Genomic DNA, 26,915 nt, shown 5'->3' with positions numbered 1-26,915 from the left:
TCTATTCAGGGGCATCCTGTTCAGAGGATGCAGGAGATGACCAACAGAGGAAGGCTGGAAATGCTGCTGGAAACGATGGCCTCATCCAGCAAGTCTGTTCTTAAAGTTCAGGGTGTAGTGAACACTGCCAAATCACCTCATCCCCACATGAAAGCAACAGAAGAGACCATCAGTGACATCCTGCCGGCTTGCTGTGCTCTTCCCTCGTCTCGATCTTCTGTGGCTGTAGCTTCTGCCCCTTCTCTCTCAAGGGTCCAGATCTGTGTCCATTCACCTCAGTATATCCCTCTCACTCTCTTGTTCTCTGGGTCAAAAGGTGACTTGGTATGGGCTTTGGCTGGATAAGGAACTCCCATTCTTTCCAGGAGGTATTCACCCTTTTTCACAAACTCTGCGATGACCTGAAGAGAAGACAAGGCAGAGCTGTTTCTATAAACTGGAGGCTTGTACATTTCTTGCACTTCTCATCAAAGGGAGGCAACGGGTCTCACTTCCTTTCCTTGCCCAAACATGTCAAGAACAAACAGGCCTTTGTGAATGCCAAAATTCTGCAGGATCACACAGAAAACCTAGAATAGGGTATTGGGCACAGGATTCAGTTGGACTGGGAATCTCAGCTTCCCTTTTTTTAAAAGAGCATGATATTAGCCCTTGCGGTTGTAAAGAAATGCTTGAAAATGCATAGTCAATGCCAGATGGACTCTCAGAAGTCAAAGAAGCGGCTGCTACTTCACTAATTGGAGCTGCAGAGCATTCATCTTTCCTGGTCAGAGAATGGGGAGACTGACAGAGCTTCCTTACTGAACACTTCCATAGATACTACCTCCAGGGCCAGTTCCCAAGCTCATGTGGTCTTCCCCTTCTCCCATGGCTGGAAATAGCACACAAATCAAGGGCGTGATCCTGCCTCTGTTAGAACAAAAATCCCTCACCCACAACTGACCAGAAAACGGGAAACCTGTTCATGCTGGAGAAAAACTAGCTGACTGAGTATATCACAGTTATAAAACATCATTGTTTCTTGCTTCATGGGAAGGCATATGTGCTTTCCCCTGAGCTGCCGTTCCCACTGGTCTCCCGCCTCCACCACATTCTCTTTGTGAACAGCCTCCACAGATCTTCAAGGGCCTCCTAGCAAGCTTGTGCCACCAAATATGGCTTCTTGTTCTTTACCTCCCCAGCCTCCACCCCACCCCCATTGCAATTCACATGCAAACCAGAGTTATCCTGCCAAGCTGGAGAGAACAAACCCCTCCCATTCAGCATCTGGTTAATGGATTTCTGTGGGGCGTGGCGGAGCTTGTGCTGCTGGAGACAAAAGCACCAATGTGGCACTGCAGGATTTGGACCGTGCTTGGAAGAGATGGCACTGCATGGCATCGCCTCCAGCAGCTTTAATTGGGAGTTAATGGTGCCAAAGAGGTTTGTGGTCTTTGGAGGCAGAGCTCCTGGATGGCAAATAACTCTGAGCTCCTGTCACGGGATACTGGTGTGTGGGTGTCAGAAAATGAGGGCAAGGAGCTGTGCTCAGGCCGTCTGGCGGCTGATCCGCTTGTTTTCCCGAAATAAACTGGGGGGGGGGGCAGGCCTCCTGAAACTTTATGACTCCCCATGTCAGCCAGTAGGGAAAGGGGCTAAGAACTCATAGAATAATATTGCTTGACTAATCATTTGTCTTTTAACAAATCGATCTAACAGTTGATTTATACATTTTAATGTGCAAATTATTTGAACCTTTGCAATGGTTTAATGCATCATTCATTCACAAGAATTTAGATGGAATTCACAAATTTAGTTGGCTTTTAAAAGGAACAGAAAAAATAATGGAGGATAGATCAGTTAGCCAAATGGAACTTCCATGTTCAGAGGCAGTTTACTTCTGAACACCAGCTGTAAGGGACAAACAACTGAGAAGACCCTCACCTGCATGCCCTGCTTTTTGACCTTCCCAAACATCTCTGGTTGGTCCCTGCTGGATACCAGATGAGTCTGACTGACTGAACAGAGCTGCTCTCCTCCTCCTCCTCCAGATGTTCCAAGGCACACATGGGATGTGGGTGAGTTCCTGCCTGCTTAGCCATTCCCTTCAGCACCCTCAGTACCTACATACTGGATGTCACGTTTGCAGAAGGGATATCTCATTGGCTGTGTATGTGGACCAGGAGCACCATGCAGCTCCACGGCAGACACTGCAAAATTGGATCCTATGTGCACTGGAGGTCCATATCACATGAAAAGGATTGGGGCCACCTGGAATAACCACAATCTCTCCCCCCACCCATGTACACTAGAACATCTGCACAGAGGAAATATAGAGAAGCCTTTCTAAATTACTGCAGAAAGCAAAAAAGTAACTTATGGCTTAATAAACCCAAACCACCATTCACTGTTAAGAGAACATTCACAGTACCTTCGTTTTATTACTTCTTATGATGGAAAAAGGTTTTATTGTCTCCTGAGAGTTTGGCAATGGGAAAAGGCTTGAACACTGATTCATCAGATGATCAATCAGCTACAAATCGACAGTCCTGACCTCGCAGCCGTGCACAGCCAGCTTGAATGGCAGATCTAATGAACCCAAGGTAGAGTGACGTCGCTGCGTTTCATAACATCATCAACCTCTTGTGCACAGACACTCACAGTCACAGTCCTGGGGGCTCGTCCATCTGGTCCGAAGCAAACTGTCGAGAGATTTCTCTTTCATCAACATATCCCCCCTTTGATGCAAGACTCTCTCGGTGTTTCTCTCTGCTTCAGGCTGCCTGTCACATTGCTGGATGCCAGCAAAAACGGAAAGGAAGAACTGGAAGCAGTGCTTGGGAGCAGGAGAAAGCCCTCGGCTGCTAACTATCAGAGTCAATCTGCTGCTGGAGTCTGCCCCTGCCCTTCCCTAGATAAAAGCAGTGCAAACAGGCCAGGTAGGGGGCAGCTTGTGGGTCTCAGGGCTCTGGCACACAATTCATGCCTTCTCTTTTCAAAAGCAATTCTACTCCATTACATGGCCTGCTCAAACCTTCCTGGCAGCTCAGAATTATATTTAAAACAACCAAGATATGAATAAAATATAAACAGAAAAGTAGCTGAAAACCTTTGAAACTGTTTTTAAAAGAAAGGAGAATAAAGGCAAGTTGGTTGCAGTTGCTGGAACAAGGCTTTTCTCAAGTGCACAACAGAGTCAGTCCAATAATCTTCACTGGATAGGATGTTCCAGACCACAGGTGCTGGCACTGACAAAGTCCTAACTCTTGTATCATCAAAACTTAATCCTTGAGATGGCTGGTAAATGGAGCAGTCTCAATGATTGACCTCAGGCATGGGGGGGTGGGTGGGGGCTCTGACTATGAATTTATTTGGCTGGGCTTTCTCAAAGGGACTCTTTAAAATATTGCAGTCCTCCACAGGAGATCTTTTGGGAGTATTCCCATCAGAATACAAGACTGCTGGAACTAAAAAAATCCATGTCAATTCTACAGAAAAGACTGCCCTGCAACTGTACTGGCAGAAATCTAGCCTTTTATTCAAAAGTTCCTCCAGAAACATCAAGGCATAATATTTTCCATTTAGGTGTTGACTCTGCAAGGCCACCACATTATGGTTGCCAGGTCCCTCTTCGCCACCGGCGGGAGGTTTTGGGGGCGAAGCCTGAGGAATGCAGGGTTTGGAGAGGGGAGGGACTTCAATGCCATAGAGTCCAATTGCCAAAGCGGCCATTTTCTCCAGGTGAACGGATCTCTATCGGCTGAGGATCAGTTGTAATAGCAGGAGATCTCCAGCTAGTAGCAGGAGATCTCCAGCTAGTAGCAGGAGATCTCCAGCTAGTACCTGGCTGGAGGTTGGCAACCCTACACCACACACACACACACATATATATAAAGGGCCTGTATATAAGAGGTGGAGCCAGGAAGGAAAAGGAGAGAAGGAAAGGGAGGGTCTTGGGGGGTGCCTGAGGGTGCCCACACCGTGGCTGTACTCTCTGAGACATGCTGACAGAGCAGTGGACCTGTGGGTATGCATTGCAGTTATACGACACATAGCATTTTCACATGCATCTAAAAACATTTACACCTTAAAAGCATGATGCGTGAAGCATCTTTTACCTCTGGGCAAGACAAACCACAAGGCTTCACCTAGCATCAAGGCTTCCCAGAGACCTGAATGCCACTTTTGCAAGCTCCCTTCTTCTAATGGCACCCAGGCCAAGAGGACAGAAGGACATATACCTGTTTCCTCAGAGCGCTCCCAACGCACCAGGCACACTCATCCATTCATCTCAGCCGGACACAGGATGCCCTGGCAGTTGGATTTCCTCACACTCACCGGCCCTCCCTCAGGATTCCGGATGTATCCATACGCGATGGTTTTGTTGAGAGCATAGCCAAAGTCAGCCCTCCGGATGTGTCCAACGACTTTGCCATTTCTCCAGATGGCCTCCAGCCCAAACAGAGGGACCTTTCTGAAGAACGCAAGTAAAGCAAATATCAGAACTCATAATACAGTAAAGAATAAATGCCCTTGCTTGCCATCCACCCCATGTGGTCAGATAATAAACACTACTGCATGGCAAGTGCCAGACAGTGGCAGATATTAAGTACTGCATCACACCAGCCTTTAATGGATAAATACTGTGGAATGCCAACTCTCAAATAGACCCAAATATCATAGGACCTCAAGTACAAAGCTCAAATATTCTCTTTGTGAACAGCCTCCACAGATCTTCAAGGGCCTCCTAGCAAGCTTGTGCCACCAAATATGGCTTCTTGTCCCCGCCCCCGCCGCTGCAATTCACATGCAAATCAGACCAGAGTTATCCTGCCAAGCAATATTTGGGCATGCAAGAAAGCAAAACCTGCACAGGAGATTTTTGGGGAGCACAGCTCCAGTGAAGAGGCCAGTATGAATGCCAACCAGTTCCATCAAAATTGCTGAGATGCCCGAGACCCACCAACCTGGCCTCTGCTGCTTGCTACTCACTCATCAACAGTGAAGCAGACCAGGCGGCGGAAGATGCCAGCTGTTTTCTGGGCCTCTATGGCCTCCCGCCCGAGGAAAGGGACGTCCACTTTGAGTTTGCATGTAAAGGCCAGGCCAGCTTCCAGGGGTGTGTCATCCAAGCGAAGGTCTGCGTGCCAGTGTCTGTAGCCTACCAGGGAAGATACCAGCTGATAATCATAGAGTCATAGAATCATAGAGTTGGAAGGGGCCCCACAGGCCATCTAGCCAACCCCCCTGATCAATGCGGGATCAGCCTAGAGCATGTCTGACCTCAGCTTGCCAGGAAAACAGGAAAAGCAAGCAAGAGGTTGGGCCTGAGACACAGAATGGAGGATGCACCAGCAGATACTTCCTGATAAATGAGAAAGGGCTCCGATCAATACACTTTTGGCTCAAGCTAAATTTCAACCCTCTTGAATTAACTTCACTAGTTCTTACAGACAATTTCCATTCAGGATGGATGAGCTGTTGAGAAGAAGCCACAACTTCATGGGTTTACTCCTACAGCCCTACAGCATCTTGGGTTTGGGGGAGCAAAAATAATAATAATTAAATAACAAATCTGGGATACAGCCCTCCAACCTGATATAGCATAGGCTCAGACTTGTCTGGTGGCAGGGAACCACAGCAAAAACATTCTCTTAGCAAAATACCTTTATGCCTTAGAATTTATGGAATACTGAAGAACCTTCACTTTGGCCTGCTTTAGTAGCTTACCAGCAGCCCTTCTGATGGGGAAATACATAAAAACAGAGTTTCACTTACCTGTAACTGTTGTTCATCTGGTGGATCTTCTATGCAGGCACACATTGGGACTGCGCAGGCGCACGCCAGCCACGGATAAGATTTGTCAGCTTCTAGCAAAATCTAAAAGAGAGTGCTCCCCCTCCCCTTGGGGGATGCAATCTCCCCACCCCTCGGTCACATGACCCAAGGAGGAGGGAGCACTCTTCCCTCCAGTTCTCCAACTGGCCGCCATGGAACCAACCACCTAGACTAGTGGAACGGTCCCACAGCAGGGAAGGAGGGAGGGATGTGTGCTGGCATAGAAGAACCACCAGATGAACAACAGTTACAGGTAAGTGAAACTCTGTTTTCATCTGCGTGGCTTCTATGCAGTCCCACATTGGGAGAGTAGCGAGCTCGCTTACCAGGACGGTGGGTGTGGGACAGCCACCGAAATAAAGACTGCAGTACGGCACGTCCCATGGCTGCATCTCTTGCAGAGTCCATATCCACAGCGTAGTGTTTCATAAACGTTGAGGGCGTGGACCAGGTGGCAGCCTTACAGATATCCCAGAGATCTATCTTTGAAGAAAAGGCGATGGAAGCTGCATATGCTCTGGTAGAATGTGCCTTAATCATAGGAGGGCATTCTTGGTGAGCAAGATCGTAGGCCAATTTGATGGTAGACGTGATCCACCTCGAGAGAGTCTGAGGAGAAGCACGACGACCTTTACAGTGTCCCCCGAAGCAAACAAAAAGGTTATAGTCCTTACGAAAGTTCTGAGACCTCTTAATGTAAAAAAGGAGGTCTCTTTGGACATCGAGGGAGTGTAATGCCCTATCAGCATCTGAGGATGGGTGAGGGGAAAAAACCGGGAGGACAATGTCCTGGGTAAGGTGGAAGGCTGATACTACCTTGGGTAAAAAAGAGATCTTTGGCTTCAGTACCACCCTATCCGAGTGGAACTTAGTATAAGGAGGGGAGTGTGAGAGTGCTGATAAGTCACTGACCCTCCTTGCTGAGGTAATTGCAACCAAAAAGGCCGCTTTAAACGACAGTAGAGCCATTTCACAAGTGGCCAATGGCTCAAAGGGAGGTCTCATGAGTTGAGAAAGTACTAAGGAGAGACTCCACTGAGGAACGGGCGAAGTGATGGGAGGATACAAATTAGTGAGACCTCTCAAAAACTTTTTGGAAAGGGGATGAGAAAAGACTGAAAAGGAGTCGATATCTGGGTGAAAAGCCAAAATTGCGGCTAAATAAACTTTAATGGATGAATTAGATAAACCATCATCTTTGAGGGTTAGCAGATAATCAAACACAACAGACAGTGGGCAAGTAATTGGCGAATCATCTTTGACCTTAGCCCAATCAGAAAAATGTCTCCTTTTAGCGTCATATGATCGCAGTGTGGAGGACTTTAAGGAGTGCAATAAGACTCTAGCTACCCTGTCAGACCACTGCCCCGGGGCTGCACCCTCCAGGCAGCGAGTTGTAGGTCTGGGGGGAAGTGGGAGGGATCCTTCGGGAGAAGGATGTAGTTCCCTTGCGCAAGTGACATGAGCACTGCGAACCACGACCTCCTGGGCCAAAACGGAGTGACAATGATGGCATCTGTCTTGTCGTGGTTCAACTTGGCTAGGACCTTGTGAAGTAGAGGGAATGGGGGAAAGAGATAAAAGAGAGCCCCATTCCAAATTGTCTGAAAGGCATCCCCCAGTGAGCCAGGGCTAGCTCCTGCCCTCTAATAAAACCTGTGACACATGGAGTTGAGGTGTGTTGCAAAAAGGTCTACTTGCGGGTAACCCCACTGTCAGAATATTTGGTGGAGACAGTCGTTGCTTAGGGTGAGCTCGTGTGTTTGATTGGGAAGGCGACTCAGAGCATCCACTAACGTGTTGCTCTTGCCTGCCATGTGAATCGCTACGAGAGTAGCGTGATGAGCTATGGCCCATTCCCAAATGTCACTGGCCTCTTTGGAGAGCGAAACGGACCCTGTGCCGCCCTGCTTGTTTATATAATACTGGGCGATGGAGCTGTCCGTAGCGATCTGAATGTGATGTCCGTCCAGGTGCCCTGCAAATGAAGACAGAGCGAGATGGATGGCACGAAGTTCTAATAAATTTATGTGCAACCAGGATTCTAAGTGTGACCATGTACCCCGTGACGTAAGGTTACCACAATGAGCCCCCCATCCAGAAAGGGAAGCATCTATGAACAGGAACCTCTCAGGGGAAGGACAATGAAAGGGGACACCTGAAAGGATGTTGATATCATCTGCCCACCACTGCAGGGAGGTAATGACGTATCTGGGAATGGATAGGCGTTTGTACTGGGAGTCGATATTGAGCCTGAACGCCCGGAGGAATCAGTTTTGGAGCGGGCGCATACGGAGTCATGCAAACTCCACCACAGCCGTGTTGGAGGCCATGAGGCCTAACAACTGCTGTACATGACAGGCTGTCTGAAAGCGTTTCTTAGTGAACTTGGCCACCAATTTTTGGATGGTGCGAACTCTTTGAACAGGGAGGAAGGCCCTGGCTTGTTCGGCATCCAAACACACTCCAATGAAGGTCTGTACCTGTGCAGGGACAAGTTTGGACTTGGAAAAATTGACTAAAAGACCCAGATTGTTAAGGATTGAAAGGACTAAATCCACTTGCGTAGCTAACTGTGATTGAGAAGGACCCACGACTAACCAATCATTGAGGTAGGGAAATATTACACAACCCTTCAGGGCAAGGTGAGCTACCACAACTGCAAGGCACTTCGTAAAGGTCCTGGGGGCCATAGATAACCCGAAAGGTAACACATTGTACTGGTAGCATTTTCCATTACATTCAAACCTCAGGTATTGGCGACACTCTGTGTGAATCACGATGTGGAAGTAAGCATTGCGGAGATCTAGCACTGCGAACCACATGTGCCTGTCCAGGAGGGGAAGGACCTCTGGGAGCATATGAAGTTTTCTGGTCTTAATTAAGGCATTCAGGTCCTGGAGATCCAGGATAGGCCACAAGAAAAAAGCGGAAGTAAAACCCACGGTTCTAGTCGGCAGGTGGAACCTCTGAAATAGCCCCCTTAGAGAGGAGACCGTCAACCTCTTGTACAAGTAGGTCAGGGGCCGGTGTCAGAGAGCGGGCCAAGGGCCTATGTGGAGGTAACATATCAAACTCTATGAAGTAACCGACATTTATTATTTTCAGAACCCAGACATCACTGGTAATTGCAAACCAAGCATGGTAGAAATCAGACAGGTGATCACGAAAACAAACGGGTACATTTAGTCATGCTTGTTTTGGTTTGTTGAAATGGCCCGGAGACCCTCTGGGACCTTTGCGGACCCTAGGTTTGTTTTGGAACTTCCTTTCGTTCTGAGACGAAGCCGGAGTTCGAGAGTGGCGTCGAGAAGTCGATCGATGCCGAGGCCATTGGCCAGGTTCGAGATGGGACGAACCTTTCGGAGACTCCACTTGGTTCTTTTCGACAGACTGCTGGGAGTCTTGTTGAGCGCTCACAGGAGGGGGTGGTTGATTGGCACCGACCTGGATCTCTGCAGGTTCTGCCCGAGGCCCTTTATCATCAGGCCGTGGGGACTTTGTAAGCACCGGAGGCACATCTTTGTAGAGATGAAGGAGGTGCTGTTTGAACTCAGCCGAGTCTTCCTGGGCCCTGCTCGGACACGGAACTGAGGGGGTAGCCAGGGAATGAGGAGGCGAATCCTCGATGGTAATGGGCTGCTGCGCAGCTACTTCGGAGACGAGCGACTCCGATGGGTGAGACGCTTTGGTTTGAGATCGGCGTCGAGGAGATGCCAAGGATGATCGGCGTCGAAGAGACTTCGGCGAACGCGATCAGCACCGAGGCAATCTGGAGCGGGACGCATGGCGCAAAGAGCCGCGGCCGCGGCCATCTTGCGAACCCGGAGCAATAAACTTTGCCGGACGAACAACGACCGACGAGGGCTTCTTAGAAGGGCCACCCCACTTGGATTTTTTTGTTGGGGGACCCGCTTCTAATTGCGGCTTACCGGTCGAAGGACCAGGCTCAGCAGATTGACCTCGTGGATTAAGAGACTCCTTATAAAGATGAGAGAGCAGGCGAGTCGACTGAACCCTCAAGGCCTTGTTGGTGAGTTTGGAGCAACTTTTACAAGTTGCAGGAATATGGCCTTCCCCCAAACAAAGGAGGCATTCAAGGTGAGGATCAGTCTTCGCCATCTTGGTACCACAAGAGGTACATTTTTTGAAAAGTGGAGCTTTCTTGGACTCCATGGCTAGAGACAAAGCTAACATGTTCTCTCTCCGTGGCGGCAGAAAGAGAACTGGAGGGAAGAGTGCCCCCTCCCCCTTGGGTCATGTGACCAAGGGGCGGGAAGATTGCATGCCCCAAGGGGAGGGGGAGCACTCTCTTAGATTTTGCTAGAAACTGACAAATCTTATCCGTGGCTGGCCTGCGCCTGCGCAGTCCCAATGTGGGACTGCATAGAAGCCATGCAGATGAACCCCTCTTCTCATCATGTTTGTCCTTGTCAATCAAATGTGGTTAAAACTTAAAGACTAACAAAAATATTTTCTGGCAGGGTATGAGCTTTCGTGAGCCACAGCTCACTTCTTCAGATCGTGGCTCACTTAAGCTCATACCCTGCCCGAAAATATTTTTGTTAGTCTTTAAGGTGCTACTGGACTCTTGCTCTTTTCTACTACTGCAGACAGACTAACACGGCTACCCACTGTGGTTGAAACTGTTAAACATGTTCTATTGTATTGTTCATTTTATAAAGGCAGTTTTATATGTCCCTTCTCCTTTCAGGAAACCACCTTTAAGGTGGCCAGATTTTGTGCTTTGGCTTGTTTAATAAGGAAGCACTTGGTTAAATCTTTTTATGAACATGGCAATTAGTTTACAGGGTGGCTATGACTTTTTAAAATTATATTTCCTTTTATGCATTGCTGACCTGATTATGTTATTGCTGGCTGATCTATGACCATAATAAAATTAAGTAAGACTGACAAAGGGGGGAGATGAGCCCTCAGTTATCCCGGCAGAGAAGATCAGCATTAAAAAAGGATTTCAGGACACATTGACACTATGAGGGTGGAATCCAAGCTCTCCGCATGCAGGAACTCCCCTCCCCCCCCCCGTCCCCGCTTTCATAGGCAGCTCTACGTGTAAGAGCGGCAGCTACAAGGAGGAAATGTGCCACATACAAGTTGCAGCTTCTCTCGCCCGGCAGCTTTGTCATGTGGAGGTTCTGGGGATATGTGCTTTAATGGTAGCAGTTTAATGGTTTGCCACTCTTGCAAACACAACAAGTACTTAGACAAACCTTTTTCAATGCTGAGGGAATCAATGGCCCTGTAGCCAGCATTAGTTATGCCATACTTGGCACCAGCTTTCATGACAGATTGGTAGACCCTTGCGCAGTGCTTCCTGGGCACGTGAAGCTCCCAGCCCATCTCTCCCACAAACGACAGTCTCATGGCTCGGACCTGAGAGATAAAGGAGACCAGTGTCACTCAGAAGAGAAAGGAGAGAGGCACAGAATCATACACTCGGAAGGGGTCTAATAGGCTATCTAGTCAGATCTCCTGCCCAATCATGTAGGAGTTCCTGAACTCCAGCATCCTCAACAGATGGCTGTCCAGCTTCTTCTTGAAGAGCTCCAGTGAGCAAGAGCCCACCACCCAAGATAAGTGGTTCCTTTGTCAAGCCATTCCTACTGTTAGGATGCCTCTGCTAATGTTCAGATGAAATCTACCCTCCTGTAATTTATTTATTAGTTAATTCATTTGTACCCTGCCTTTTCTTCCCAATGGGGACTCAAGTAGGTGTACATCATTCTACTCTGTTTTATCCTCATGACAACCCTGTGAGGTAGGTTAAGCTGAGAGAGTGTGAATGGCCCAAGGTCACCCAGTGAGCTTACACTGAATGAGCAGGATTTGAACCCTGGTCTCCCATGTACTAGTCTGATACTCTTAACCACTGCACCACACTGCTCTTAGTCCATTAGGTCTAACCCCGGTCTCCCATGTACTAGTCTGATACTCTTAACCACTGCACCGCACTGCTCTCAGTCCATCAGGTCTAGTCTTTCTTTCTGGAGAGCAGAGAACAAGTCTTTGCCCTGATACCTGGAACTGGATACAGGACTCCGGGTGTGGCATGACCAGCCCAGAAGAGAGTGAAGGATAGACTTGCTTGAGGCCTCTCCCTTTCTACCTTACTTAGTCAGTGAAGAGGGCTGAAGGTAGACATAAAGTTCAACTGTGTCAAATGCTCCAGCTGCTCAGCTGCCCCTTAAGCCTGCAACTGTGCTCCTAAATACCCACCTTGCGTCAACTGCTTCTCTCTCTTCCTGCAACCCCTTCTCAAAGCCCCCCCGCCAGCATGGAAATTAAGCAACACCTGGTTCCCCATGGCCCATTCTACCCTCCATTGTCTGTTCTCCAGTCAAAATTTAAGTGGTGAGCTCTCCAAACAGGGACTTGACTTTGGTGTTTCTGTTTCACTGTGTGGGGCTCAGCCCAGCATTATACAGTCGCTCCCTTCTAAATTCTGGGAACTCAACATAAAAAGACAAGGGAGTTTATATACCCTCGGCAGGTCCATTCTCCCTCCACCCTTCCTCGCCACTGCGTGGGCTAGCATCCGGTGTCCTTCCAGTGTGGCTGAGTTAATGCAATCAGACAGAGCACACTCATCTCTACCTCGTCGGTAGCTCTTATGGTTATTTGATGTCCCCCATGGGATATATTTTAAAACAGCAGATTTGTTTCACAGCCTCAAGCCCCAAACCTCTGGAATGCAACAGCGCGCTGAGAATTACACTGGCGCAACGGGGGCACCTCGGCAATACATGTGGCCTGACAGCCCGTCTTCTGCAAAGACTCAGAGAAACGGAGCCATCAGTGCGGCTCGCTCCAAACCTCCTCCAGAGATGCTCATTGAACATGACACGGTGCGTTAATCTAGATTAGGCAGATGAAATATTCATGCCTCATAACCGAGAAGAGCTATTCAAATCTGGGTATTAAGAAGGGGGAACAAAGCAAGATGTAGAAGGAAGTGTCGGTTACCAGCTTTGCTTGGCCGTTTGCAGCTTGCCTCAGTTCACCAGGGATTTGGGAAAAAGACAAACTCCCCCGCACGCACACACACAGACCTCTTCATGAGCCCTCAAAGCAGACCCTCATGCCTGCTGCAACTCCCAAATGTGCTAAAAACACACGAAATGCACTGACACACGAATTGGGACGCCCCCCTCCCCCCAGTTGTGTTGCTGCTGTTCCTGCAGCTCTTCCAAGCTGGTATGCCTGTTCACCCCTTTGTGAAATCTGGTGCCAGGCACACGCCGCAGCTGGCTACAGGCAGCGTTAATTTAAACAGTGGCTGTGTTGGGAGAGTGTTCAGCTGGCGGATTTACCAGGTATACTCTCACACAACCCCATGGAACTGCAGTAGCAGCTCTTTTAGAGAAGCAGCAAGCCAGAGGCAAATAATCTTCACCCTTTTTCTCTAAGTGCCATCAACAGTTATTCCCTTGGCAGCCAGCGTGGTGTAGTGGTTACAAGCGGTGGACTCTAATCTGGAGTACCGGGTTCGATTCCCCACTCTTCCACATGGGTGACGGGCTCTAATCTGGTGAACCACTTTGGTTTCCCCACTCCTACATATGCAGCCTGCTGGGTGACCTTGGGCCAGTCACGGTTCTCTCAGCCCCACCTACCTCACAAGTTTCCTGTTGTGTGTGTGGGGGGGGGGAGGTTATTGTAAGCTGCTTTGAGTAGAGAAAAGTGGGTATAAAAAACAACTCTTCTTCTGATGTAGCTTAGTAATGCTCACGTTTTCCATTGCTGGTGTCACAGTGGTTCTCAGCTGAAGAGCAGTTCTATATTTGTTTTCAGGCTTCAGCTTTTAATTGGCTTATTGGTAGAGCACATTTTGCATGCAGGAGGTCCTGAGCTGATGGGGGGCACACAGGGACAAGGACGATCCTCCTGGCAGCAAGCAAGCAGCAGCTGAGCTCCATCCAGGCTGACTTCTTTCTCTTCTGTTCCCGCAGGTATTTAGCCTCTGTGGGCTCAGAGGCATAAGGCCCTGGGCAAGAGCTAAAGGGCTTTTGGCCTGTGGCTCACAGCCCGGGATCTGCCCAAATTTGTTTTTGTTTTTTGTGCATGTATTTTTTCGTAATTCCCGACACACTTTTTTGTAAGCTGCCTGGGGTGTCTCTAGAGAGAAACGCAGTCTCAAAATGCTCAAATAAATAAATAATGTACTCAGTCAGTAGCAGATTTAATTAAACAGGTCTCTGGTAAGTGGCAGTCGGAGCCCTGGACCCGAAGGCCCAGTGGGCCTCTTCAGAATAGGGGCTGAACTACACAATGTGGTTATTTACAAGTTGTCTACTGGTTCATCACTTTGATCAGAGTCACACGGGTCAGCTCCAACGATGTCGCTTTAAAAGTTGGAGGGTGAACCGGAATTTTGCGAAGAATTGGGCCCACCGGATTTGTTTGGCGTTGAGCTTTCTAGCTCCCTTGAGAGCTTCGAGATTCTTGTGATCGGTACACACTTCAAACGGCAGCTCGGCACCTTCTAAAAAGTGCCTCCATATGGTGAGGGCATGTTTGACCGCCGCCGCCTCCTTCTCCCAAATAGCCCAGTTGATTTCGGACTGGGAAAACTTCTTGGAGAAGTAGGCGCATGGTCTCAACCGCCCCCCTTCATCCCTCTGCAATAGGGCCCCGCCCATGGCCACATCCGAGGCATCCACTTGCACCACAAAAGGCTTGGTGCAATCCGGGTGAGCCAAAACGGGTTCGGATGAAAAAAGCAGCTTTAAACGTTCAAAAGCTTGCTGGCACTGGGGGGACCATTGCAAACGGGCTGAGGGAAGCGCGGCGCTAGCCCCCTTGTCCTTGGTACGCAACAGGGCAGTGAGGGGAAGCGCAACTTGGGCAAAGTTGGGAATGAAGTTGCGGTAAAAGTTAGCGAATCCCAAAAACTGCTGAAGCTGGCGGCGGGTAGTGGGGGGTTCCCAATCCCGCACCGCCTGGACCTTTGCGGGATCCATTTCTAACCCTTGGTGGGAAATCACGTACCCAAGAAATGTAATGGAAGGTTGGTGGAACTCACATTTGGACACCTTAGCATACAGTTTGTGCTCCCGCAGCCGCTGGAGCACTTCTCGCACTAGGCGCACATGTTCTTCCATGGTTTCAGAGTAAATGAGGATGTCATCGAGAAATACCACCACCCCCCGAAACAGCAAATCATGTAAAACCTCATTAATTAATTGCATAAACACACTGGGAGCCCCCGAAAGTCCGAAAGGCATGACTAGGTATTCAAACATTCCAAAACAGCTGGAAAAGGCTGTTTTGGGTTCGTCTCCTTCTTTAATGCGAATGCGGTGGTATGCTTCCACTAAGTCCAGTTTGGTGAAGATTCGGCCCTCCTTTAATTGTGCTAGAAGGTCGGGAATAAGAGGGAGAGGGTAAGCGTTAGACTGGGTGACGGCGTTTAGCCTACGAAAGTCAATGCACAGTCTTAAATCTCCCGTCTTTTTCTTCACAAAGAAGGCTGGGGCCGAATAAGGAGCCTTGGAAGGGCGTATGAAACCCCTCGCCAAGTTGGCATCCAGATAGTCCCGTAACACCGCCTTTTCACTAGGGCTCATGGGGTAGACCTTCCCTTTAGACAGTTTGCCTTCCCCCACTATTTCGATGGCGCAGTCCGTCTCCCTGTGGGGGGGTAGTTCGTCACATTCCCTAACATCAAAGACATCCGCAAACTGCGAGTATTCAATGGGTAGTTGAGGAGGAACGGTGGATGGGGGGGGGACCCTACCACAGCGGCGGCCGGAGACCGGACAACCCGTTCCTTGTCATGTAACCTACAGGGGTTTTCGGGAAACGAGAGCACCCGTTCGACCCAGTCGATGGATGGGTTGTGTCCCCGTAGCCAGTTCATCCCTAACACCACAGGGGTTACTATAGGGGCGATGGTAACATACAAGCGTTCCCAATGTTCCCCCACGGACATAACCACGGCTGCAGTTCTGTGGGTCACCGGGCCCCGTTTAAAATCACTCCCGTCCATTTGGGAAAAGCGGAGGGGTCCCGGAAGCCGCTTGCGCCGGACTCCCAGTTTCTTGGCAGTGTCCTCACTAATCATGGTGCGGGCACACCCCGAGTCAACCAAAGCGGGGAATTCTAAACTGGGACCCCCTTTAGGTAGGGAAAGATGGACACGCACATATACATTGTCCTCTTGGGCGCTTACCATCGGTGGAGCTCCTTGCACAACAACAGGGGCGGTCTGCTGCGGAGCCCCCTCTACAGCAGACCGACGGCGTTTTTTGCCGGCTGTTCCCACTCCTCCTCCTCGCTGGAAGAGGGGGAAGGAGTGGTGGCGGTCGGGGACCCGTCCGAATCAAAAGTAGTACTTGTAATCCGGGACCCCGTTGGGCCAGTAGAAGTGGAGACCCCGTCCTGGGGGCGCGCATGGAGAGCGGAGGGTGCGCCGGAACGTCGGCCCGGTGGTCCGCTCCTGCGGCGGGGCTGGTCCTCGGCAGCCGCCTTCTGTGGTTCGGTCGGGGCTTGGCGTGGGGGGTTGGGACGGCCCGAACGAGAGGGGCATTGCGACGCAAAGTGTCCCTTACCTCCGCAGGTCAGGCAGACACCGGTCTCAAAACGCTTGCGGCGTTCAGCGGCCGAGGGACCCCCACTGCCCCCCAGTCGGAAGTCTCGGCCCCGGTCGCTCCGGGGTCTCGGGTCTCGTCCAATGCGTTGTTTGGACAAGGTCAGAAGTTGTTTGCGATTCTCGATGTCGGCAGCGTGGCGAACCCAACCTTCCACATCCGGGGGGTTCCCTTGCATAAAGGCCCAATGTTGGAGGTCCGGGTTGAGGCCCTCCCTGAAACACTGTACCAAAGTGGCCTCACTCCAGTCCAGGATTCGGCTGGCCAGTGACTGGAACTCACTTGCATACTGCGCCACCGACTTGGTCCCTTGGCGCAGTTGCATCAGGGAGGCTTTAGCCCGCTCACCCAGAGTCGGGTCCTCAAAGCGGTTTCGGAGTGCTACCATAAACTCGTCCAGGGTTCGCAGCACCGGCGAGCGGAGTTCATACTGCAACACCATCCAGGCGGCCGCCTCCCCTTGCAGTAAGGAAGCCACGTACTGCACCCGGGACTCCTCGGAAGTGAAGGTTCGGCCTTGTTCTCGCATAAAAATGTCCACTTGGACCATGAAAAAGGTCAACTGATCCCCTGAACCGTCATACGTGACTTTCAGGTCCCGACGGGACGGGAGGCTAGGAGGCGCGGGAGGGGCTGCCGGTGCCCCGTCCGGGAAATTGCCGGCGGGCGGTTGCACTTTCAGTGCGTCAAGGGCCGCTGCCATCTCACCCATCACACGCTGCATGGTCTCCATCTGCTCCTGCATAGCTTGGCGATCCTCCTGCCACTGCTTGCGTTCTTCCTCCATCAGGGCCTCCTTGCGTGCCGGGTCCCCTTCGAGTCCCGTGCTGGGGAAGGCTAATCGGCGATCCTTCGCCGCGGTTCGGGAGAGAGACCAACCCTTGGGGGAGTCCAGCCAATTGTTGAAAAGCCCTCGGGGACGTCCGTCCCGGCCTTGGTCGGGGATGGGATCCCTAGGTTTCTTTGGCTTGGCACCCTCCTCCTTGGGGTCCGGTTTCTCCGGCACCACCGGTTCCTTCGGTGCCACCGGGGTAGTAGGGGTGTTTTCCTCGTCGCCTTGCATTCTGTCCCAAAAGGTACAGCAGCAGTCCGAGAGGCAAGGACTTGCAACTTAATGTGAGAGATCCCCTCTCTCTGAGTTTGCTTCTCCAAATCAAATGTTCAGACGATGGTAAAGAAACAAAGGATTTATTGAAGACATCAGGAGATGAGACAGGCACAGGTAGAAAGTTGCAAGTGAGGGGCTATTCGGATTTACAGAATATATTGACTCCAGGGCACCGGGGCACTGGGGTTCACACTTATTGTTATGGGAAGTTACAAGCTTGGCATAATACAAAACATCAGACGAGTCCCAGGAAGTCTGGTGAAGCTATCACACTTCCAAGGCCGCATCGGCCTGAGGGAGTACTGACAGGAAGAACAGCGGGGGGGAAGATACTAGGGGCAATCAGGCCTGGCGCCTGAGACCAGAAGGTGTGAACTGCTTTTACGAGTTCACTGATAACAAAGCAGGTGATGGGAAGCAGAGACACATAGACAGAGACCCTCACAGCTCCATTCTGTTTGGGTGAACCACCAGATGCACAAAAAATGACTCTGAATCTCCGAGGTCCGTCACAGGCCCTGCTTCCGAGCCCTGATCTGGTACCACTTTCTATTTCAATCAAGTTTTATTTCGAAACAATATCAGCTCTGAATAAAAATCAAAGTTAGCATTTTTTATTTGAAAATACGGACCTTCTATCCGGTCTTACTCAGCCTTCAACTGCTTGGCTGTGTCAGGCCTTTGCTTTTTAGCTGGAGTAAGGCTCTTGCCATGAGTTAGGCCAGGTTCTGGGTGCACGTCAAGTCCTTGGTTCTCATGCCTGTGAATGTCTGTGTACAGTTTCGCTCATCCTGTTTTCTGCAGCTGTGGTAATGTTTAGTCTGTCTTCCTAGGAATCGCTTATCTCGGGTTTGTTTAGCCATGTTTACCTTCACAGCCTGTAGTGCTTTTAATCATGTAACCTGCCTATGTTTCACCATTACCAGCCTCACCTGCCTATAGGCAGTCAGTCCTTTAGTCTGTCTTTTTGCTCCTAATAAAGTATTACTGCTTCAGAGCTACCTGCCTGTATGAGTTTGTTTATGGGATGCTAGGGGCAGACGCCTGAACCTGACAGGCTGCCCTGCAGGACCCCAGGGTTTTTGAAATCAACAGTTGTCAACCTTTGTTCAGCGTGCCTGTTGGACCATTTCAGTGGGCCTTTTCAGTTGCAGCCCCCTGATTATGGAACACCCTCCCCAGGGAGATGCACTTGGCCCGCCCCTTTCGATCTTCAGGAAGCCGTTGAAGGTGGTTTTATGTAGAGCTGTATTTGGTGCAGCTTACGGAGACGTGATTTTAAATTTTGGGTTTTATGTTTTTAAATTCTTTTGTGTGTTTTATGTATATTTTAAGCTGCCTTCAGCTACATAAGGAAGAAAGGCAGCTAATAATTTTTTTCAATCAATCAATCAATCAATCAATCAATAATTTACATGAAGAAAGCATTAGGCTTCAGAGAGACCCCTGACACACCTGACTACGTTCGGTACATCCAGGAGAACTGAGGGGACAGGAATTTCAAAAGCAGGTGACAGTGTCTCATTCCAGAGCCAAGAATTCCTCTCTCAATCTCCTCAGACCCATCTCAGATATGCAGATAACCCAGCTGCATGCTCAAATCGGGTCCAATTTCACTCGACCAAGAGAATCCAGCAGAAACTACGGCTATTGCTGGAATTCACTAGCATCTCAGAAGTATGTTTTCCGACTGAGACCTGCTTTAAATTAAGCCCTAAAGGACAGCAGGGAGAGCTCTACAGTAAAGGAAGATAATGCAATTTGGAGAGAAGTGCTCCCAAGGGCCCAGATGCATTTCTTGGGTTATTTTATGACAATAAACTTCACTATGTGAACATTCTGCTCCAAACTGTGGGAATTGAGTGGACTTGTTATGATCCAGGAAGAAATATTTTTTTAAGACTCACAAGGGTCATCAGAGCTCATCTCATTCTCTCCAAATGTCTCGCCAAACTCTCCGGTCATTGTCTATGGACATGCATACTGGACTGGTTGGGTCATGGCTGACACATCACATTAGGCTCTTTGACCATTTTGAAAATCTGTCGAACCTCCTTCAACTAAGTGATAGACTCCATTGGCGTCTCTCACCTCATTGTCCCACATCTGCTTGGTGAAGCAGATTTCTCTCCTGCACGTGCACTAATTGGAGGCCAACGACTTCCCAAACTTCAATATTTGCTAAGAGCTGAGAAGAAAGCATTCACTCTTCTTGTTAACATTTTTGACACAAAAAAAACCCCTACTATTTTTGTTGCTTCAGAAGTGTTCAACAGGAACCAAAAGGTTCAAAGGAACCATCGCCCTCACTCGGAGTGAGCTTTCCTTGCGCTCTTTGATGCCAGCTGCGCACATAGTGATATCTGATTGGATTTGTACACACAGTGCAGTGTCATCATCATATTCTTTATGGGATTCCCTGACTAGCTAGGGTCACCCCCATGATTAATCCACAAAGCACGGTCCTCATTCTTAACTGACTTTGTTCATCCTCAGTGACAACAGCATATATTCCAATGAAGGAATTTCAAAGAGAAGTGGCATGGTGCGGGGAACACTACACAAAGAAAATCCAGGTATTTTCACTCTATATGATACTGATGAAGACTTAAAAAGATAAAGGTCCCTTCTGACGACTGAAATACAGTCTCCGCTCATCCACAGCTGGACCAAAGTCAAGTCTGCTCACAGTATCTTAATGAGCTTCCCACATTCCAGAACTCTTCACAGCTGATAAATATCCTGCTTGAAGCAGATGCTTGAGGGTCCTATTGATAGAATGCTGCATTCCATACTCTGCTGAACTGGAAAACACCCTCTTTGCAGCTGATAAAAATCCACAGCTGGCATAAAATAGATTCTGGGAGATACTGTCGATGTAATGAAATCTATAAATTTTTCTGGAACTGAAAAATGTCAGTGGCAGGCCAGTCCTATGGAATTTGGTTTGGGCATTTTATCAATGATGAGTTAATCAAACAATAAGAAATGTAGGAAATCTTGGAGTCTTTGCAATTGTTCACAAGAGCATTGTGAACTATCTCCCTGTCAGTATCGGCTGCTACATCCGCATATTCTGAATTCTAAAGTATTTGTTTTGGAGATTGCAGCCACAAAGTCCTTAGGAGTGACAGCAAAAACCTAGGCTAAAGCATTGTTTTTGGGGGGCTGGTACAAACTTGTAATATGCCTCCCACATCCACACCAACACCACAATCTCTCATCTCATACATATAACCTTATCCACCATGAAAAAAGTTTGTTTGAATTCTGAAATTAATTTTACATAGTTAACATTTCTGGAAAATGCCAACCTTTGCTTTAATAATTACACCCAGCCTGAGAGTCCTACAAGTTTGATCACTATTTTGTAAGTTTTCAGTCATTATCTCATAGAATCGTAGAGTTGGAAGGGGCCATACAGGCCATCTAGTCCAATACCCTGCTTAATGCTGGATCAGCCTAGAGCATCCCTGACAAGTGCTTGTCCAGCCCCTGCTTAAAGACTCACCACCTCCCTAGGCAGCTGATTTCACTGATGAACATCTCTTACTGTAAAAAAATCTTTCCCCAATATTCAGCTGGTTCTTTTCCACCCATAGTTTAAACCCATTATTGCGAGTCTTATCCTCTGCTGCCAACAGGAACAGCTCCCTGCCCTCGAAGTGTTCTTTCTTTCTTTCTTTCTTTCTTTCTTTCTTTCTTTCTTTCTTTCTTTCTTTCTTTCTTTCTTTCTTTCATAACAAGGTATGGAGAAAGATAGAGAAGGATATGAAAAGATGGAGAAAAAAAACTTTAGGAATTTCCTCTAGAATTAGAAGTACTAAAATGTTCTGGGTGCCTAAATTAATGTATTTATTTCAGACAATACCACTAGGAATTAGTACAAAGAAAATAGAACACTGGAATAGAATGATAAGAGGGTGGATATTCGATAGCAAAAAATGTAGAATTCAAAAAAGGTTGGTATATAGCCTTAGATCAGAATTGGGTTGGGGTACCCCGGATATGAAGGCTACTACGCCACCTTTCAATTAAAGTCATTATTAGAGATAGGAGAAGAAAGTGACCAGAAATGGGTTAGATTTGAAAATAAGATTAACAGTGACATCGGAAGATTTGGCATTTTCTCAAAAGTCTTAAGTAAAGATTTAAAATTAACTATAGGTCCCAGATGTACAGCACTAGAGGTATGGAATAAATGGCAACCTTTATGGCTAGGAAGGACTTCAAGATGGGCTCCGCTAGAGACTATGCATACTGAAATGAGAGAAAGTAAATGGTGGGAAACCCTAAGGTCAAAAGGATATTATAGATTGGGAGATATGTACAGAGGAGGAACCCTAAAACCTTTACAGGAGATAGTAGAAGAGATAGGCAAGCAACACTGGCTAAAAACAACAGGCCTTTACAGAAGGGTTAAAATGATTAACGAAAAAGGGGAAATATGGTCAGAGGAACCAATGGAAGAAATATATAAAGAAATGCAAAAATCAAAACAAGGGTTGGCAGGAAAAATCTACAGGAAAATGATTTCAAATAAAGATAAGACAATAACATATTTACAAAAAACTTGGAGTAAGGAAGGTCAGATATCAGAAAACACAGCAGGTAAAATTATGAAAGGACTAGAGGAAATAAAAGTGATTAAATTCAATGAATTGGAACATAATTTTTTTACAAAATGGTACAAAACACCAGCGCAATTAGCGAATATGTTTCCAGGATTAAGCCCCATGTGTTGGCACTGTAGACAATCTAAGGGTTGGTTCTCCCACATGTGGTGGGAATGCCCAGAGGTTAGGGACTTTTGGACACAAATATTAGAAATTATAAGGAGAATATGTAAAGTATCCTTAACCATAGATTTTAAGCTAATGTTAATGAGCACAACAGGGAACTCGGGGGTAAACAAGAGGGATCAGGCCATACTCAAGGCTATGTTATTAGCAAGCAAAGCAGTAATAGCTCTGGGTTGGAAGGATAAAAGGTAAATGGACTATAGAAATCTCGCACAACTATCTGTTTGAATTTATACAGTCGGATATCGTCGAGATGATGCGCCAGAAGACTTCGTGGGAAGACAAGAGCAGGGAAATCACGAGTAGATGGAAGACCTACTTAGAGTGGATATCAGTGGAAGGAAGAAAAGACATTTGGTGGAAGATCCAGACTTTGTGCCCGTGGCTGGGGTTAAGAGACTAAAAATTATAAGGAGAAGGAGTGGGGCTACGGAAGGGGATGGAAGGGATGGAAGGGAATGAGAAAAGTACGTTATACAAACAATGTATGTAGAATAAGAAATATATATTTGAAATTTGTATAAAAAGAAACAATAAAAAAGAAAGCTTTTATTTTTCTGGTCTTTTTCATTGCAAAATCATGAGTCAGACCCCCTTCATTAACTCCTCTTGCAATGCCCCACTAAATAAGACAGCATGGCTAGGTGGCTTAACCATTCTTGCCCCATTGTAGAACCCCTGCTGTTTTTGAATGCCAGCTTGCTAAAACTTCTTTTGGCTTCTGCCACCCTTACTGGCTTTTCAGAATTGGTGAATACCTTCCTCTTTTGCCAGAATAAGGTAAATCTCCTTTCAGGAAACAGCTGACATGGAAAAGAATTCAGTGTTTGGTTGGTAACATTTCCAAACAAGCCAGTCTCTTGGTATCTTTTCTCTCTTGGAAGTCTCACATTTCAGAAGAAATTCACAAAAATTATGCTGACCAACATCTTTTGGCATTGACCGAATTTCTATATTACAGCTTATTTCAATATCCTCATTCATACTACCACACCAAATACATGGTTTAGTCATCTATAAAATAGCTAGACTGTCATCGCAGCATATTGTCGTTTCTCAACCTTGATTATAAGATTTTCTATTTTATTTACAGTTCGTACCCATAGCTCATCTAGGCTCATTGTATCACCATTTTTCTGATGTGTTGTTAGCTTAATTAATACATATATTTCTTTTACTTTAGCCAACCATTCCTCTATCTTTGGAGTCGTTTTTTGTTTCCAATGTCTGGCAAAAGTCATTCTAGCAGCAGTTATCATGTGTAATCCCATACATCGTTTATCTTTAGTTAGGTTAGGGGCTAAATTTAACAAAAGTATCTCAGATTTACATGGGATATCAATCTCCATTCCAACAGACAGATGTTTCACTCAGTCAAGAACGTTATAGCTCTCTCACATCTCCACCACATATGTATAAAATCTGCTTGTTTTTTATTGCAGTACCAACAACTATCATTCACTGATTTGTAGATTTTACTTATTCTAATTGGAGTTAAATACCACATGCATACCATCTTAATTAGATTTTCTCTTATTTGCAAGATGAGAAATCTAATCCCTTTGAAAAAATATATTCCCATTCTTGATCACTCAATGGTTTATCTAAGTAAATGTTCCATTTGTCTCTATAGCCTAATGTGGCATTTAGATTTTCTTTTACTAAAATTGCATATATTTTTGAAGTTGAAACTTTATCTTGAAGTATTAATTTCTCAAACTCTGACTTTTGTCTAATTTTATTTAATTCTTTTTCTTTTAAATTATTCCAATACTTTTTCATTTGTAAATATTCTAGAAATGTAATATTAACTTCTTTTCTATCTAATTTTTTTCTAGAGGTTCTAAATTATTATTATTATTAATCCAATAGTGATAATCATGTTGTTTATCTGTCTTTATTCTATGAGGGAGTTGGAATTCTGGATTCTCGGCTAAGGAAGGATGTTCCACAGGAAGGAAGACAGTGGGGAAATATCTGGGGCTAGTTTCTCTCTTAATACATCCCATTGTTTTAGAATAGTATTAATGCAGTTATTACTTTTATTATAAAATAATTCCTATCAATTTTTTTTACCCGTGGCCATCTGTTTAGCGGAAATTTAACAAAATCTTGTTCAATTTTAATATAAAATTCCTTTTCATCGATTTTAACCACTTTACCCTGGCTACCTGATAATTTACTAGTAAATTTGGCATTCTTATCCCACCTTTGCCTTTTGGTTCATATAGATTGCTATTTCTGAATCTGTTTTTTTAAAATACGGAGACCATTTTCACTTTGATTTGGTTCATCTGCTTCCCTATTGACCGTATTGTTGCCTGACTGCAGAAAGACCTTGTCTGATTTGAAAAACTGGAGGATAGTTTGGTGTTCTTTAGCTTCTTTTTGTTCCCCTTCTTTTATCTCCTTACATTTCTGAATGCCTGACTCATATTTATAGCCACCACCAGACATGGCAGCATGACCCATGCATATTTGTGACTGTGAGTTAATTAGACACTCACCTGCACATCCTACCAGAAGCAACTGCAGCACTCACTCTGTGCTTCAGGGTCCCTAGCTTGGCTCTTCCCACCAGGTGTCCCCCTCCCCGCCTATGCAGAAGGAACTCTGGGACTGGTAGGCCTTGATATGACAGATCCAGCAGTTCAGCATGTTGCTTGCAATTGCTGCTCCAATGCTGCTTCCAACTGGCTCCGGCAAATTTCACAAGAGCTGGACAACAGGTATGTAAGTACAAAGAATAGCTGTGAAAAGTGCCATCAAATTGCAGCCAACTTATGGCCACCCTGGTCAGTTTTCAAGGAAAGTGACCAAAAGAGATGGTTTGCCATTGCCTGCCTCTGCGTAGCAACCCTGGACTTCCTTGGTGATCTCCCATCCAAGTACTAACCAGAACTGACCCTGCTTAGCTACTGAGATCTGATGAGGTCAGACTAGCCAGGTCAGGGCTACAAATAAATAAGTTTCTGTTTGTAAGGTTCCCTGAATTCCCACCTTTTATTATCACCTTTCATTTTTGAAAAAGTACATCTGTAGCTTCTTTGGTTGCAGAAATACGAGGAAAAGAATATCTCTGCAACAAAAGGGGCCAGGATTTGTGTGCTGGTGGGAAGTGCCATCAAGTCACAGCTGACTTAAGGCAACCCCATAGAGTTTTCAACGCAAAAGACATTCGGAGATTATTTGCATTGCTGGACAAAAGCCCCATCTGGCTCCACCCACTTCCTAAAACACTTGGAGGGCTTCAGAAAAGGTATTGTTGGGTGCCACGGTGACCATCAGCACCACACTGGGGACCCCTGCTCTAGAAGTCCCTGAGCCAAAGCTGAACTCAGCCGGCAGCCTTAGACAACCCAGTCTCTCTTAGCTCCACCATCACATATGCAATATGATGGTAACAGCACCACCACTGACTGACTCATTCAGGACTATTATTAAGGAGAACAACAAGGAGGAGAATGTATTCAAAACACTCTGGTCATTTATTCATGGCTGTTTGCTGTGGTTTCCATGATGTGTTGCTGCGCAGCTAATTTTTGATTTTTCACGGCTGCTGCGGATTTGAGCACAAAATTCGCAGCATCTCCGCAGCATCTCAGATCTGTTTTGCTGCGATCTTTCATTTTGCTCTGCCTTTTCTGTTGCAGAGTCCCATGAAAAAACCCCAGGATTCGGATGTATTCTCCCCGCCCATGCAGGCAAATGTCTCCTCCCTCTCCTGCAACTCCCCAGTGATTGGACAAGGGGAGTTTTGCGCTCTGACAAGTATCTCAGGCCACCATTCCACCTCCGCAGAACTCTTCTGGCAGCTGCCAGAGATGGCCCTTTGCTGGCTGCTCTGCAGCCGCCGCATGCTTCTCCACCCCTGTATCTCGCGCTCCCTGTGAAAAGGGGGGAATGACGGTTCCGTGTTTTTAAAAGGGCAACCTGGGCACCAGAAGCCCTGGTCTTTTGTGCTCTGAACAAGAAGCTTGCCCCCTTTCCTGCACTTTGCGTGGCCACTTTGTCGCTCCCTCGCTGATCTTCTTTCCTCTCCCACCCCCATGCACACAGGCCGGATCGGGACCAGCACGCCAGCCAGAAGCCCTCCCTCCTCTCTCTCCTGATGCACACGAGCCAGATTGGGCCCAGCGCACAAGCCAGGGGCCTTCCCTCCTCCCCCCCCCATGCACATGAGCCGGATCAGGCCCAGTGCACAAGCAAGGGGCCATCCCTCCTTCCCCTCCCCTGATGCACACGAGCCAGATCGGGCCTGGTGCGCAAGCCAGGTGCCTTCTTTCCTCTCTCCCCTGATGCATCCTGTGCGTGCATTGGGGGGGAGCCTGGAAGTGGCCGGTGCAATCCTAAATTGCTAAACAGACAAGTAGCAGGGCAAACTGGTGGGGTATGTTTTACCAAAAACCCACTAAACTAGTCAGAAATCCATAGTTGGGGGGAGGAGGTAATGGTGGGGGGACACAGGAAAGCAACGGGAGAGAGAGGGTCCAGGTTCCACGGAGCGACCGACAAACAATGCCACGGGTTGCTCCATAGCAGGATGACCACTGTCGGAGCCCCCCTCCCCAACCTGGT

At 47.4% G+C, this 26,915-nt stretch overlaps 1 protein-coding gene across 1 annotated transcript in view; it reads right to left on the bottom strand.

Moving 5' to 3' along the window:
• Positions 1–261: 261 nt before the first annotated feature.
• SARDH (sarcosine dehydrogenase) overlaps positions 262–26,915 on the bottom strand; it is an 85,606-nt gene continuing 58,952 nt past the window's right edge. Inside the window, exons 17-20 of the mRNA XM_056860416.1 lie at positions 11,049–11,211; positions 4,972–5,140; positions 4,318–4,453; positions 262–401 (exon numbers count right to left, since the gene is read on the bottom strand). Of these exons, the coding sequence (XP_056716394.1) occupies positions 276–401; positions 4,318–4,453; positions 4,972–5,140; positions 11,049–11,211 (594 nt within the window). The 3' untranslated portion in view covers positions 262–275. The remainder of the gene's footprint in view (positions 402–4,317; positions 4,454–4,971; positions 5,141–11,048; positions 11,212–26,915) is intronic.

This window comes from Euleptes europaea, chromosome 14 (assembly GCF_029931775.1).
Source record: "Euleptes europaea isolate rEulEur1 chromosome 14, rEulEur1.hap1, whole genome shotgun sequence".
In the NCBI taxonomy this organism is placed as follows: domain Eukaryota; kingdom Metazoa; phylum Chordata; class Lepidosauria; order Squamata; family Sphaerodactylidae; genus Euleptes; species Euleptes europaea.
This window is presented reverse-complemented; position numbering and strand designations above follow the sequence as displayed.